This window comes from Peromyscus maniculatus, chromosome 2 (genome assembly GCF_049852395.1).
Source record: "Peromyscus maniculatus bairdii isolate BWxNUB_F1_BW_parent chromosome 2, HU_Pman_BW_mat_3.1, whole genome shotgun sequence".
NCBI lineage: Eukaryota > Metazoa > Chordata > Mammalia > Rodentia > Cricetidae > Peromyscus > Peromyscus maniculatus.
Genome location: NC_134853.1, coordinates 88,013,575 through 88,027,102, shown reverse-complemented (window position 1 = coordinate 88,027,102; position 13,528 = coordinate 88,013,575). Strand labels below are relative to the sequence as shown.

The following is a 13,528-nucleotide window of genomic DNA, read 5'->3' as shown; positions in this document are numbered from 1 at the left end:
TGGCTGAGAGCCTTGTTTGAAAACAGGCCCACAATAAGGATACTGTTCTCAGAGACCAATTGCTCCCAACCACCTAGGTTGGCTTTGCTTCCACTTACAAAACCCTCACATTTTTGTTTGATCACCCATTTCATGTATCCACTTTTCAATGGAGAGTAGGTGGTAGAATGTAGCCTATACTGACTTATGGCTTTGTAAACTGGGGCAGGAGCCGGAGTCGACATGCTTCACATGCCTGCTGGGCTGATAATAGAAGTGGTCCTCATTTCTGCTTCTGAATTTGTACATCATCATACTTCCAGGAAAGACATTTCTCATAGGTCTGAGACCCCAACAGAGATAGCCTCTGTGATGGTGTGACTGAAGGGAGAGTGCTTCTCATCATTTAGCAACCAAAGGGAGAAAACAAAGAGGACTGAATACTTGGGACCAAAATCCTTCCTGCCCTTCATTTGTGGAGAGCATCTGCTAGCCGTTCACCAGTGTGACCAGAGCCTTGTTTTGAAGTCTTTTACCCATGGCTCTCATTGGTCTGGCTCGTGGTGCACAGTGTAATGAAAGGAATTTGCAGCTGCCGCCTGCCTCACCAGGCAATTTTTGTCTGGTGATACCTACTTCCGTGGTATTTTTAGTTCTCATCTGTAGCTTTCTGTTTCTTTTGCTGGATGTTGTACGTCTGGCTTTTTGGAGAACATTATGGAGTGGCCTGAGCTTCCCAGCTTACCCCTGATCTATTCTGCACAATTACAGAAGCAGGCTTATAATCAATGTAATTGAAGATCAGAGTTAATGAGGACCTCAGCGCCCATGCAATCCCCTGAGCAACACTGGGCTTCAGATTCTAGATAAGGAAATGATTGGGCTGAACTGAAAATCCATTTGGCTAATTAGATGATGTATATTCCCACAAGGCAGTGGGAGAAAAATGAATATATATATATATATATATATATATATATGCATATATATTTAAAAATAAGGAAACATGACATTTTGAAGTTGAGATTTTGGCAGAGATTCATTTAAGAGTCATTGCTCTCTGGAAGGATCTAAATGAGTATCTCAGAGAGGAATCTTACATCTTACATTGCCCAATACAGGAGGGAGGGCTTTTAATCTAAAGCCAAGAAAATAAGACAGACATCCAGAGGAAAATAAGGGAAACATGAGACACAAGAAATAACACATTTTTGTTTCCTCACGATGCAGTTTTCTTTCCCCTAGAAATGTGGCAATTTATTCAGAGAGCTGTTTGACACTCATTTAACTTACTAGGGCATCCTCCCTCCTTACTCCACCTTGTATTTTCTTCTCAGATTCTCTGCCCACATCCAAATGTCCTTGAACCTCCATCACACACTAAGAACTATGGTGATCACGAGTTAAACAAAGCATGGCCTTTGCCTTTGAGAAATGAAGAATCTAGACAGAACACAAAGTAAAGGGGAAAGAGCGTAGGCACACAGGCTTTGCCTCGGAATTGCATGTCTGATCTCCATCCCTGCTACTATCACACACTGCATTTTAGTCAACTGGAATCTGGTACAGGGCGTGCTAACTACTTTATATCCAAAGGCACAGATGAATGAATTGATTGCATGGTATATGAAAGTTCACACTGGATAAAATTTTGTCATAAGTATGGCAAGGACTGAGAAATATGAGGCAAGTAAGGCTTTCAGCTCTGATGGTTAAGTTTGCTGTGTACTACCCAAGCACCTAGCTCTTTATGGTTTGCCCCTTTAGCCTCTTTTGAGTGATCTTTGCCCATAAGCTTAAGTTAAAGGCCAATTTGCAAGGCCTGCTTTCTGACCTTCCCTGATTTTTTCCAAAGGAAAAACCCAGCTTTTCAGATAATCCTCACCATACTCTGGTTTGTGTGGTACATAGTTTGGCATGCATTTGCTCTATATTATTTAGCTCACAATATTCTCAGTGGCTCTAACTTATTTTTCTGTCTCTATGAAAACTGTTTTACATGTGGGAAAGCTTTACTAAATGCTGGACAAATGAACACAATAGACTTAGCACAGAAGTCTTTCTTCAACCATCTTTCAGATACAACATGATCTATGCATCTCCTTGCTCCTTCACACAGGGCCCCTTTACTCAAGTCTGTATTTTACTCATCCGCATCTCAAGCCCATGAAAGTGAGTCACTTCCCTCAAGAGCCATGAAAGTGAAGTTCAGTTTTTTAGTTTGAAACTGTTGAGTTTCTTAAAGTGCTAATCTTGTTGTCTAGGTTTTATGGAGTGCAAATAAAATTAACCTGGACCAATACAATGGCCTTTCTACTTCCTGATCCCAGGAAGAAGTGAGCTGAAGTTCTCTGTAGTCAAACATGGAACTTGATTTCATCAACTAACTTTAACATTTGCTAAATCTCTACATCGAAATGAGTATTTTGCTAAGAGATGGATTGATAAGGACTAATGACTTCCCACTTGCTCCTTGTGAGAAATCATAGTCCATCAGAGGAGGAGAAAGTACCTCTAGCAATATATATGATACAGTCACCAAAGTAAGCGTCCAGGCTTCTGGAGGAAGAGCAAAAGGACCACAACCCTACCAAAGTTCCTGTTTCTTAAAACAGCCTGAAATACTGGAAGGTCATAGCTTTAGAGAAGGAAAACATTTCTCTCAGTTTCCACTCTTGCCCCTGAGTAATTATGCAAATTGGTCAGATCAATTTTTCTCTGTACCTTATGCATTCTTCTGTGAAAGAAGAAAATGACTATCCCACCAGACTATTGTGAGCAGAATATGTAACATATTTATATCAGGAATGAATAATCATAACACTCAAAGGATAGTAGTTTCCCTCTGCCATCAAAATGCCTGTACATCTCTGCAAAATACCATTTCAAAGATGTTAAAGACAACCTACCGATTTAGTCCATTTATGATGCTTAAACAAAATACCAGAGTGCTAGTGCCTTATAAACAGTACAAGTGTGTATCTGAAAGTTCTGGAGTTTGCAGAGTCCAAGATCAGGATGTTGTCATGGTTGGTGTCAGGCAATGGTCAGCCTCCTGGTTCATTGTGGGCTATCCTTCCTCAGTGTTCAAAAAAGGTTTCCAAAGTCTATAATAAGGGCACTAATCCCAATTGTAAGAACTCCATCTTCAGGATCCAGTTAACTCTAAAAGGCTCAGCCTTCAAATACAAGGAGCCTGTTATACCTGTTTCTAGTCCAATCATATTTCTCATATTTGAACTCTGTTGATATATGTGTAGAGCTTTGAACTTCATAAGAAAACCAAATAATCAGAATTGCTCTCATGAGTCAATTTCATAAGGCACCCAGAAATTTATCTGCTTTAGAGGATTTGCCATGCTACATTCCCATCTCCATTAAGTGTTGCAGCACTCATTCTCCCAGTTGCAAGGGATGTTAGTGGCTGGCCCCTCTCAGCTGGGTATTTCTTGGATAAGCATCTTCCATTTTGAAGGACTATTTCACCCAAGGTTATGTCAGCTTCCAGAAATAGCCTATAGTCCCTTACTGAGCAGTGTGAGGGTACAAAAGCTTGCCTTGATTTGAAACCAGTATGAAGGACTATCCACTGTCAGTATCATGTGCAATCTCTGAAGGGCTTTTGTCTGCATCCCCATAGCAATTTAACATCTCCCTCCATGCCATGTCACTTTGTCCACACCCTTTCAAGACCATAGTAGCAAACGATCCCCTGCCTTTGAGTCTTCTTGCAGGTAATGCTGACCTAGAGCAGATGCATTGTCTTACAAAACCTTAATATCAGCTTCTGGGGGGATTGTCTAATCCATGCTATTGATGTGTAGTAACTGGGGTTGGGGGGTTGTTTTCTTGCTCAAGGTTATACATCCAGGAAGTAATATCATGAGAATCTGAACTCACTTCTTGCTGGCTGTTCTCTTTATCACAGCACTATGTAGCTTTGCGTAAGCAGCAGGATTAACCAAACTCAGCCCTGGGACACAATTCAATATCTATCCCTCAGTCTTTAGTGAGAATAAATACAAGAATTATCCATTTAAACAGCATGACTGTGCTTTTTAAAAGAAAAATCTGCAGTTGATACTGATGTGTAGTGCCTTGATCAAGGACCCATGTGACATGTTTCTGTTTGGGCTTTGTTCCAGTGGGTGAAATGTGGCTTTGCAGATAGATTTGCATAGATTTCCTTGCCAAAAGTTTGAAATATGAAATCCAACAGACTCATTCCTATTTTTTCTTCTTTCCTTTAGCTGCCAAGGACTTTAGGGCCAACTTCAAAAGTGGTCATTTCCTTATCTCAGCTTGATGTCACTCATCTACTCCTGCTGTCTCACATGGATGCTTCTGGCATTCACACTGAAAATCGTGTTGCCTCCTGTGCCTTTACATAGGAACTCCGTCTATAGAATGATAAACATTCTGTGACTGTGTGAGTTAAAGAATGTAGGCATTAGCCCTTGGTCTCAGATACTTAGAAAGCCAGGCATGGTTTGATGTGACCTCACCTCTCTGAGAAGTTTACACTGGGCTACAGCAGATGATGTGATCCAAGATTAGCCCAATCGTAGGTCAAGAACAGTGTCTAATATGATCTGACAGAAGTCCCTGTTAGATGTAAAGGATGCTGAAAAACTGAGATGCTCTTTAGAAAACTTGAATTTCCTCCCTGGAAAAACAACTTGATTTTGTCGTTGTTGTTATTTCTTGGTGTGATAAAGAGAAGAAAACAGGGTAGAAAGACTTGGGTATATTAATTTTAGGACACAGTTTTCTGTTCCCTGTGATGCAGGTTGACAGATATACCACAAGTCCAGAACTGTTCTTCAAGTCTTATTTAGTCCTATTAAAACTCACATTTTTCACTCTGTGAAGCTTAATCTCTGCTTTGCATGATTGCTTCATACATATATTCATCATTTACAGTATTATTGTAGTCAATCTGAAGGATCTTCTTGCCTCCTCCAACTGGGTGTACTTATAAGCATGTGTGATTTTGTATAGAATATATGTGTGTATGTGTGTGTGTGTGTGTGTGTGTGTGTGTGTGTGTGTGTGTGTGTGTGTGTTGCTGGAGGGCTTTTCTCCAGGTTCCCCAAGCCCCGCAGTCCCACAATCCACATATAAAATAATCACTCATACGCTTATATAACTTATAAACTGTATGGCCGTGGCAGGCTTCTTGCTAACTGTTCTTTTATCTTAAATTAACCCATTTTTATAAATCTATACCTTGCCACGTGGCTGGTGGCTTACCAGAGTCTTTACATGCTGCTTGTCCTGGCGGTGGCTGCAGTGTCTCTCCCCTCAGCCTTCCGCTTCCCAGAATTCTCCTCTCTCCTTGTCCCACCTACTTCCTCCCTGGCAACCTATTTCTTGCCTGGTCACTGGCCATCAGTGTTTTATTTATATAGAGCAATATCCACAGCATATGTGTGTAAACATTGTAAATTATACAGTAATTGCATTGAAATGGATAATGTATCACATGTGCATGTGATGTATATATATATATATGATATCTTATGAATTAATGAGGAATATTTCAATTCATAGATTACATAGCTATAGGCTTTTTTGACCTACATAAGTTTCTAGGAACATCTTAAGATCTTCATTGGAAAATGGATTGATTATAATATAAACTTATATTTCAGTCTCTTCTGGCTTTTAGGCCCATGTGTAAAGATCTAACTGAAAGAGACTCATACCTGCCATTCTGGTGGGGCTTGACATGACCCTTTGATCCCAGCCCCCACATACTTCTCTTCCTGTACTCTCCAAACATAAAGCATCTCATTTGTTTGCTTGCTGACTTTTTAAGACATGGTCTTCCTCTGCATCTCTGACTGACCTGAAATTCATTGTGTAGATCTTAATGGCTTGGAATTCACTACTTCCATGTTCAGAGTACTAAGGTTATAGGTATGTGCCTCCAAGCTCAGTATCAATGTGTGTGTGTGTGTGTGTGTGTGTGTGTGTGTGTGTGTGTACACAAACATGTGTGGTATCTTTCCTTAAAGGTTCTAGGAATTTCCTTGAAAATACCTCTATGTCTTTGTCTACCACTATCTACATTTTAATCTCATATCTCCCTTAGAATAAAATAAATTAGGTTGAGAGTACAACTCCATGGTAGAGCACTCACCATGTATGTGTATGAGTCCCTCATTTTGAATACCAGCACTACAAAAGTCATGACAGAAAATACAGCACACACTCAGGGAAAAGGCCTTGATTCCATGTTTCTTATCTTGCATGCAGTTATCACCCACTCAGCTATGGTGAGCATTTTTGCACTCTTTTCTGAAGGAATGCCTGGGTGACAAGGATAGTCACTTTTCCTTTTGAAATTTAACATTAATCATTTTTTACTAGCACCTCTCAGGCTCTATCTACACACTTTACATCAATCTATTGTATTCTCACAGTTGAGGTGGCTCTCATTAATATTTCCATTTACAGATGAAGTAGCCAAGGCCAAAGTAACTAAGCAACTTCACAAAGTCAGTGTTCTGTAAGGGCAATGTCTGGATCTGAACCCAGTCCTCAGGACACACTCTTACCCACTAGGCTGAACTAGTTCATGTTGACTTTTGACACCATAATGACACAGGGTAAAGGTCCTTCAAATGTTCTTAGGTAAGTGAATTGTAACAATTGGGGGTTGATTATTTGCTCATTTCTTCCTTTAGCACCAGTAATAACTCTGAAATTGCAGAGAAAGTAGCTGTTGCTTTCTCTTCACCTACAGGGAGCAGCTTCGTTGTGAGTGAAGGAAGCTACTTGGATATCTCTGACTGGCTAAACCCTGCCAAGTTGTCCCTGTACTACCAGATCAATGCCACCTCTCCATGGGTGAGAGATCTCTGTGGACAGAGGACGACAGATGCCTGTGAACAGCTCTGTGACCCAGAAACTGGTAAGTCACGAGGTGTGGGACTTGAGATAAAGGCGGTGTGGGTTGAAGAAGAGTCTGTATTCTTTCCATTTAAGTAATCAGAGATTGCTGAGCCATTGACAAAAGACTTGACGTAAGTTTGGTTGGCCCAATCAATTGTTTAAACCATTTGCTGCCATTTCCTGGTAATGGAGGAAATTCTTAGAAAACCACATAAGCTCAGAGTTGAAAAAAAACACAGAGGGCATCTAGGTCAACCTCAGCAAGGCTGAACATCTGAATGCCATCAGACACTGCTGAGTTCATGTCCTGTTTGCTTTTAAATCCATATTCTTCAGTAAGATACTATTGTATCTTTAACTACTAGCAAAAGAAAAGAGTACCCAACACACATGATTGCTGTTAAGCTTAAACAAATAAATAAGAAATAATAGATGATCATATGGCAGGAAAGAGAAAGGGGGAAGTAGATGGGTTGAGGGGAGAAAGAAGACCAGTAAAAATAGACATAAGGGATGAAGAAAAACAAAGTAGAGTGACATATGAAAACATCAAAATAAAGCTCAAGTCTTTGTATGATCATTTATAAAATAAAAACTAAAATTTAAAATATAGGTAGCCTCACTGGTGATGTGAGTAGCAGTCCAGTCATCCTTGTTCCACATCTAGAATCCTCCTATGAGTGAGTACATACCATATTTGTCTTTCTGATTCTGGGTTACCTCACTCAGGATTATTTTTTCTAGATCTATCCATTTACCTGCAAACCTCATGATGTCATTGTTTTTCTCTGCTGAGTAGTATTCCATTGTGTATATGTGACACAATTTATTTATCCATTCTTCAGTTGAAGGGCATCTAGGTTGTTTCCAGGTTTTGGCTATTACAAATAATGCTGATACGGGGATCACCCAATGACGGAGAAATGGATGAGATCTACATGAACAGCCTGGACATGAGTGGGAGCAATGAACGGTGAGGGTCGAGGGAAAGAGAGCGGGAGATCCCACCTGGATCAAGAACAGAGAGGGAAAACAAGGAATAGGAGACCATGGTAAATGAAGACCACATGAGAAAAGGAAGAAACAAAGTGCTAAAGAGGCCCACAGAAATCCACAAAGATACCCCCACAAAAGACTGCTGGCAATGGCCGAGAGACAGCCGGGACTGACCTACTCTGGTGATGGGATGGCCAAACACCCTAATAGTTGTGCCAGAAACCCCATCCAAGTACTGAGGAATCTGGATGCAGACATCCATGGCTAGGCCACGGGTGGAGCGCTGGGAGTCTAATTAGCGAGAAAGAGGAAGGTTTATATGAGCGAGAATTGTTGAAACCAAGGTTGGATAAAGCACAGGGACAAATAGCCAAATGAATGGAAACACATGAACTATGAACCAAAGGCTGAGGGGCCCCCAACTGAATCAGGCCCTCTGAATAGGTGAGACAGTTGATTGGCTTGATCTGTTTGGGAGGCATCTAGGCAGTGGTACCAGGTCCTGGGCTTGCTGCATGAGATAGCTGTTTGAAACCTGGGACTTATACAGGGATGCTTGGCTCAATCTGGGAGGAGGGGACGGGACCTGCCTGGACTGAGTCTATCAGGTCGATCTCAGTCCTCGGGGGTGGCCTTGATCTGGAGGTGGTGGGAAAGGGAGATGGGCTGGGGGGAAGAAGAGGAGGGCAAGAAGGGGGAGAACAAGGAAATCTGTGGCTGTTATGTAGAACTGAATAGTATTGTAAAATAAAATAAAATAAAAATTTAAAATATAATGATAATATACAGAATTTCTCCATATGTTCATTTGTACATCTAATCAACAGGAATTTCTTGTAGCCAGGCATATTTTTTAGGCAAATTCTCTGCCTAATGTAATAATACTCATATGTAATCTCCATATGAGTGTCTATGGAAAGGAACAGCAAATATGCACAGTTTCACATGGTAACTAAAACCCATATATGCCTATTTATCTTAAATTAATTGAAATGAAATAACATTAAATATTCATATCTTCAGTCACATTAGCCAAATTTCAAGTACTCCATGACTCTGTATGATTAATGACTACTTTCTTAAACAACCCAGGTGAAGATCATTTAGAAAGTTCTATTGGAAAATACTGTAATAAACAAACATTGACATACATTACATATAGATAGATAGATGATAGATAGATAGATAGATAGATAGATAGATAGATAGATAGATAGATAGATAGATGAGAGACAGACAGATAGATAGTTAATAGATAATAGACAGCAGAGGTCAAAGCCTATGCATTGATAATCATGGAGTAGGGGAGAACTTATCATTGTAGACAGTAAGGTGTTATTTGAACAGGTACCTCATGATGTTAGCAGATAAAACCATGTCATTCTGGTAGACAGTTTTCTTTATTTTCTTTAATTTAACATTTTTTTTCATTTTACATACCAACCACTGTTCCCCCTCCTTCTCCCATTCCCCCCCGATCTCCACTCATCCAACCCTCCCCCCATTCACTCCTCCTAGGGGATAAGGCCTCCTTTGGGTAGTCAACAAAGGCTGGTATACCAAGTTGGGCAGGATTAAGTCCCTCCCCACTACATCAAGACTGAGTAAGGCAACCCACCATAGGTAATAAGCTCTAAAAAGCCAGTTTATGTACCAGGGATCCTGGTCCCATTCCCAGGGGCCTCATAAACAGATCAAGCCACACATTTGTCACCCACATTCAGAGGGCCTAGTTCAGTCCCATGCAAGCTCACCAGCTGTCAGACCCCACTAGCTCAGGTCAGCTGTCTCTGTGGTTTTTCCCATCATGATCTTGACACCCACCCCCTTGCCTCTATAATCCTGCCTCCTGGTACACAGTTTTCTAAATATAAGGCCCAGCATGTATCAGTTCTTTGCAACAGGAACTCATAAATGCATTATGGAATGGTTGGACTTCCCAGATGCCTACAGGGGAAGGAAGGGGTACAAAGTACAATTTAAAGTGCATAATTAGGGGACAAAGGTAGTTCAGACCTTGTATTAAGAAGATGTGAACTTTTAGTCAAATGGACAGTCATTGGATATTTCTAAGCAAAGGAGCATGGGAGCATGAGTTCTCACCAATATTTTAACTGGTGCACTCTGGCTGCTGTATGAGGAATCATTTCTGAAATGTCAAAACACACTATTACTATAATCTAGGCAAGAGTTGGTAATGGCTTAGGCCATGAGATGAAGGGAAGAAAATGGTGAGATTTTAACAGAGACTGGATGACTTTAGTATAGGCTTGACAGCATTTGTTATTAGATAGGAGATGTGAGAAATGGAGTGCAGTCAAAGATGATTGCAAATTTTCCAGTCTGAATGGTGAGACAAATCAAGTCATCATTTCCTGAGTCAGGCATGCCATGGGAAGGTCAGGGTTGGGTGAGAGGTATAAAGAGCAGAGTTGTGATATTAGTTCAAGAAAACTACTGCATATCACACAGAAGTGGAGAATGAACATTTGGCTTGATCTCCTGACTGTGTAGGTGCTCTAAGACAACAGCACCCAGCAGTCCTGCCCCAATGAGAAAAGAAATGGATGTGGGCAGCTCCTTTGCAGTATTCCTTCCCCACTTTATCTAATGGATAGAATGATGTTGAACTATCCCATACAAGAAACTTATTCATACTGACAGATGCCCTGCTCCCACTTCATGGCTCTTGTCTGATCCACGTCTAGTTCATGCCCACCTGACCACTGCTTTCAACCTTGTGCTTTCCCACAACCTTAAGGAAAACATAGCTTGGAGCTGCTCCAGATTCTTCAGGCCAAAGGCACAAATTCTTTACACCCTCCAAACAGGAAACAAATTCGAAGACTTACTGCATAGAAGTTAGGAGTAGGAAGGATATAATGTGTTGGGAGGGTAGTCCTCCTCTCTTCTTTCATTACAAATGGAATGTGGAGATGTTAGGGTAGGGCAGTTAGCAGTGTGTATTTAGAGGTAGTGTTTGGTTACTTCACATTCATCATTAAGCATTTAAGTTGTTTAAAGCAACTGGTCAGAAGACAAGCAGAGAAGTCAGGCTGCTAGCAGGGAAGATGTTCTGAGTTCTTTTTTTCCCACTATTTTTAATTAATAAATTTTTTATTCATTTTGCATACCAATGACAGATCCCCTCTCATCTCTCTTCCTGCTTCCCCTAAGCTTTCCTTCCCAGTCCACCCCCCATTCAATCCTCTGAAAAGCTAAGGCCTCCCAAGGGGAGTCAGCAAAGCCTGGTACATTCAGTTGAGGCAGGCCCAAGCCTCTCCCCATCATGAAGGCTGTGCAAGGTGTCCTACCATAGGTAATGAGCTCCAAAAAGCTAGTTCATGCACAAGAGATAGATCCTATTACCAATACCAGGGGCCCATTAAACAGACCAAGCTACACAACTGTCTTGCTTATGCAGAGGGCCTAGTCCAGTTCCCTGCAGGCTCTACAGCTGTTGGTCTAAAGTTCATGAGTTCCCACCAGCTCAGGATGGGGAAACTTACAGATACAGCCAAACCATGCTCCAAGTTCTTATCTCTGCTCACTGTCTTGAGCCATGTGGGTGCAGCATGCTGTCTAATACCCAAGCAATCACGTTTGTCAGATCATCCTTGGCATCCCTGACATCTGTGTATTTGTCAGATATCTGAATCTGAATCAATCATACTGTGGAAGTAGGAGACGAACACTTACAAACTGTATCAAAGTAAGTGAACCTTGCTTCAGGAAAAAAAAAGGAAAAGGTGTACTAATATTCAAAAAGGAAGGCAAAATAAGAGAATAAAATTCACTACAGGTCTATGATTCAAAGATTAAGTCTTGGACAGAGATAGAAATTTTTATTCAATAGCATCCTGTAGTTGGAAGTTTTCCTGTGCTCACCGGCACCAAGGTCCCACAGCCATTTATAAAACTAATGTGTCCCACCTGGTCTTGTAACCACTCAGACCCAAGTAAGCAAACGGATGCTTTTATTATTTTTAAACTATGGCCATGGCAAGCTTTTTGCTAGCTAGCTCTTACATCTTAAATTAACCCATTTCTATAAATCTATACTTTGCCACATGGCTTGTGGCTTACCTGTACTTTTACATCTGGCTTCTCCTGGCGGTGGCTAGTAGTGTCTCCCTGATCTGTCTTTCTCCTTTCTCTCTCTCTAGTTAGAATGTCCCCCCAACATTATTCTGCCTCACAATTGCCAAACAACTTTATTTATCAACCAATCAGAGCAACACATATTCACAGCATACAGAATGACATCACCCATCAGCATTTAGATGGTATCCAAACCTAAAAGATGCTGACTTACTTAAAATGAATACTTCATACACAGACAATACCAATGCATTGTTTATAGATGGTGTTCAGTACATGGTAGTTGCTGTCATCCACAAATAGGAAAACAGGAAGCAGAAAGAGGAATGGACTTGCCACAGTTACAAGAAGGACTCTAGAAACAGCTATAACTCAGGTCTCTTCACTCTCATGGTGTGTCTTAGCACCTTTTCTTTCAAAGTTTATCCTTCTGTCCTTAAGAGCCTGGCAAGTCTTCATGACAAACTCTTTATACAGATGTCATGCTGCCTACTGTTGTGCAGAAGACAGAGGTCTCTATGCTCTGTGTAGTAACCACAGTCTGGAGTGGCTTCAGTCCTCCACTTCTCTAAAAGCGCAAAGCTAGGGAGTAAGGAGATATTTTTTTAGGCTAACTATTGAATCTCTTCAGAGTAGGACCAGGATCTGAATTTAAATCCTTATCCTTTAGTCTAGTCAAGAGCCTGTTGAGACTCCTTTTCACAGCCTTTTCATGGTTCTACCAGGGACACTCCTTGAAATATCAGTGCAGTTCTTACACCATCTCTTCAGCCAGTTGAAACTGGAGGGAGAGTCCATTTTCTTTGGCTGAAACTCCTGATAGAGGCTGCTAATGCTACAGCAGATGGCCTACAACCATGCACATCCTGGTAAGACTAAGTGGACTCGGTAAGTTTATAAGAGAGCACAAGAATTTTGAAAGTGGTAGGGAATACCACAAGAGTTAAAGGGAGGGAGTGGGGTTGGAAATGACAAAGACTTTTTATATCTGCACATAAAATTTTCAAATAATAAATGTTTAAATGGCTAAAATAGCATAATAATAAGAATGATGATGATGATACTGATGATAATAAGTTATAAGTTACTACCATACAAATGAGTTTTTCCCTCCCCTTTCCCCTTCAGACACAAACACACACACACACACACACACACACACACACACACACACACACACACACATCTCAGCTTTATGGCCGTGAGTACCGATGCAAGAGAAGATGAATGACAAGCTCAAGGTCCTAGCCAGCTGATGGCAGAACTGAGATTTATTCCCAGAGTCCTGTGCCCTAATCTAGTTATTCTCAAGCTCTTGTAGACCACAAGAATGGAGCCTCAGATTCTGCATTTCAAGCCCATGACTGACTGTTGCTGATGCTTCTGACCCAGGGACTACCCTGATGTGGCAAGGTTGCAATAATGACTCATCCTAGATAGTCTTCTTGTATTCAGTCTATTCAGTGACAGTCTCAGCTGCCATATTCACTGATAGGGCAATTTTGACAAAATCATATTCACTTCTGTCTCCTCATCTTCCTGCAGTTTGTTG

The 13,528-nt window shown here is 41.0% G+C and overlaps 1 protein-coding gene across 4 annotated transcripts in view; it reads left to right on the top strand.

The window, feature by feature from the left end:
- The window catches only part of Astn2 (astrotactin 2), a 952,034-nt gene that overhangs the window by 391,996 nt on the left and 546,510 nt on the right, over positions 1 to 13,528 (top strand). For all 4 annotated transcript variants that reach the window (XM_076564364.1, XM_076564363.1, XM_076564362.1 and 1 more), the window contains one exon: positions 6,731 to 6,898. In XM_076564364.1, coding sequence (XP_076420479.1) covers positions 6,731 to 6,898 — 168 coding nt within the window. The remainder of the gene's footprint in view (positions 1 to 6,730; positions 6,899 to 13,528) is intronic.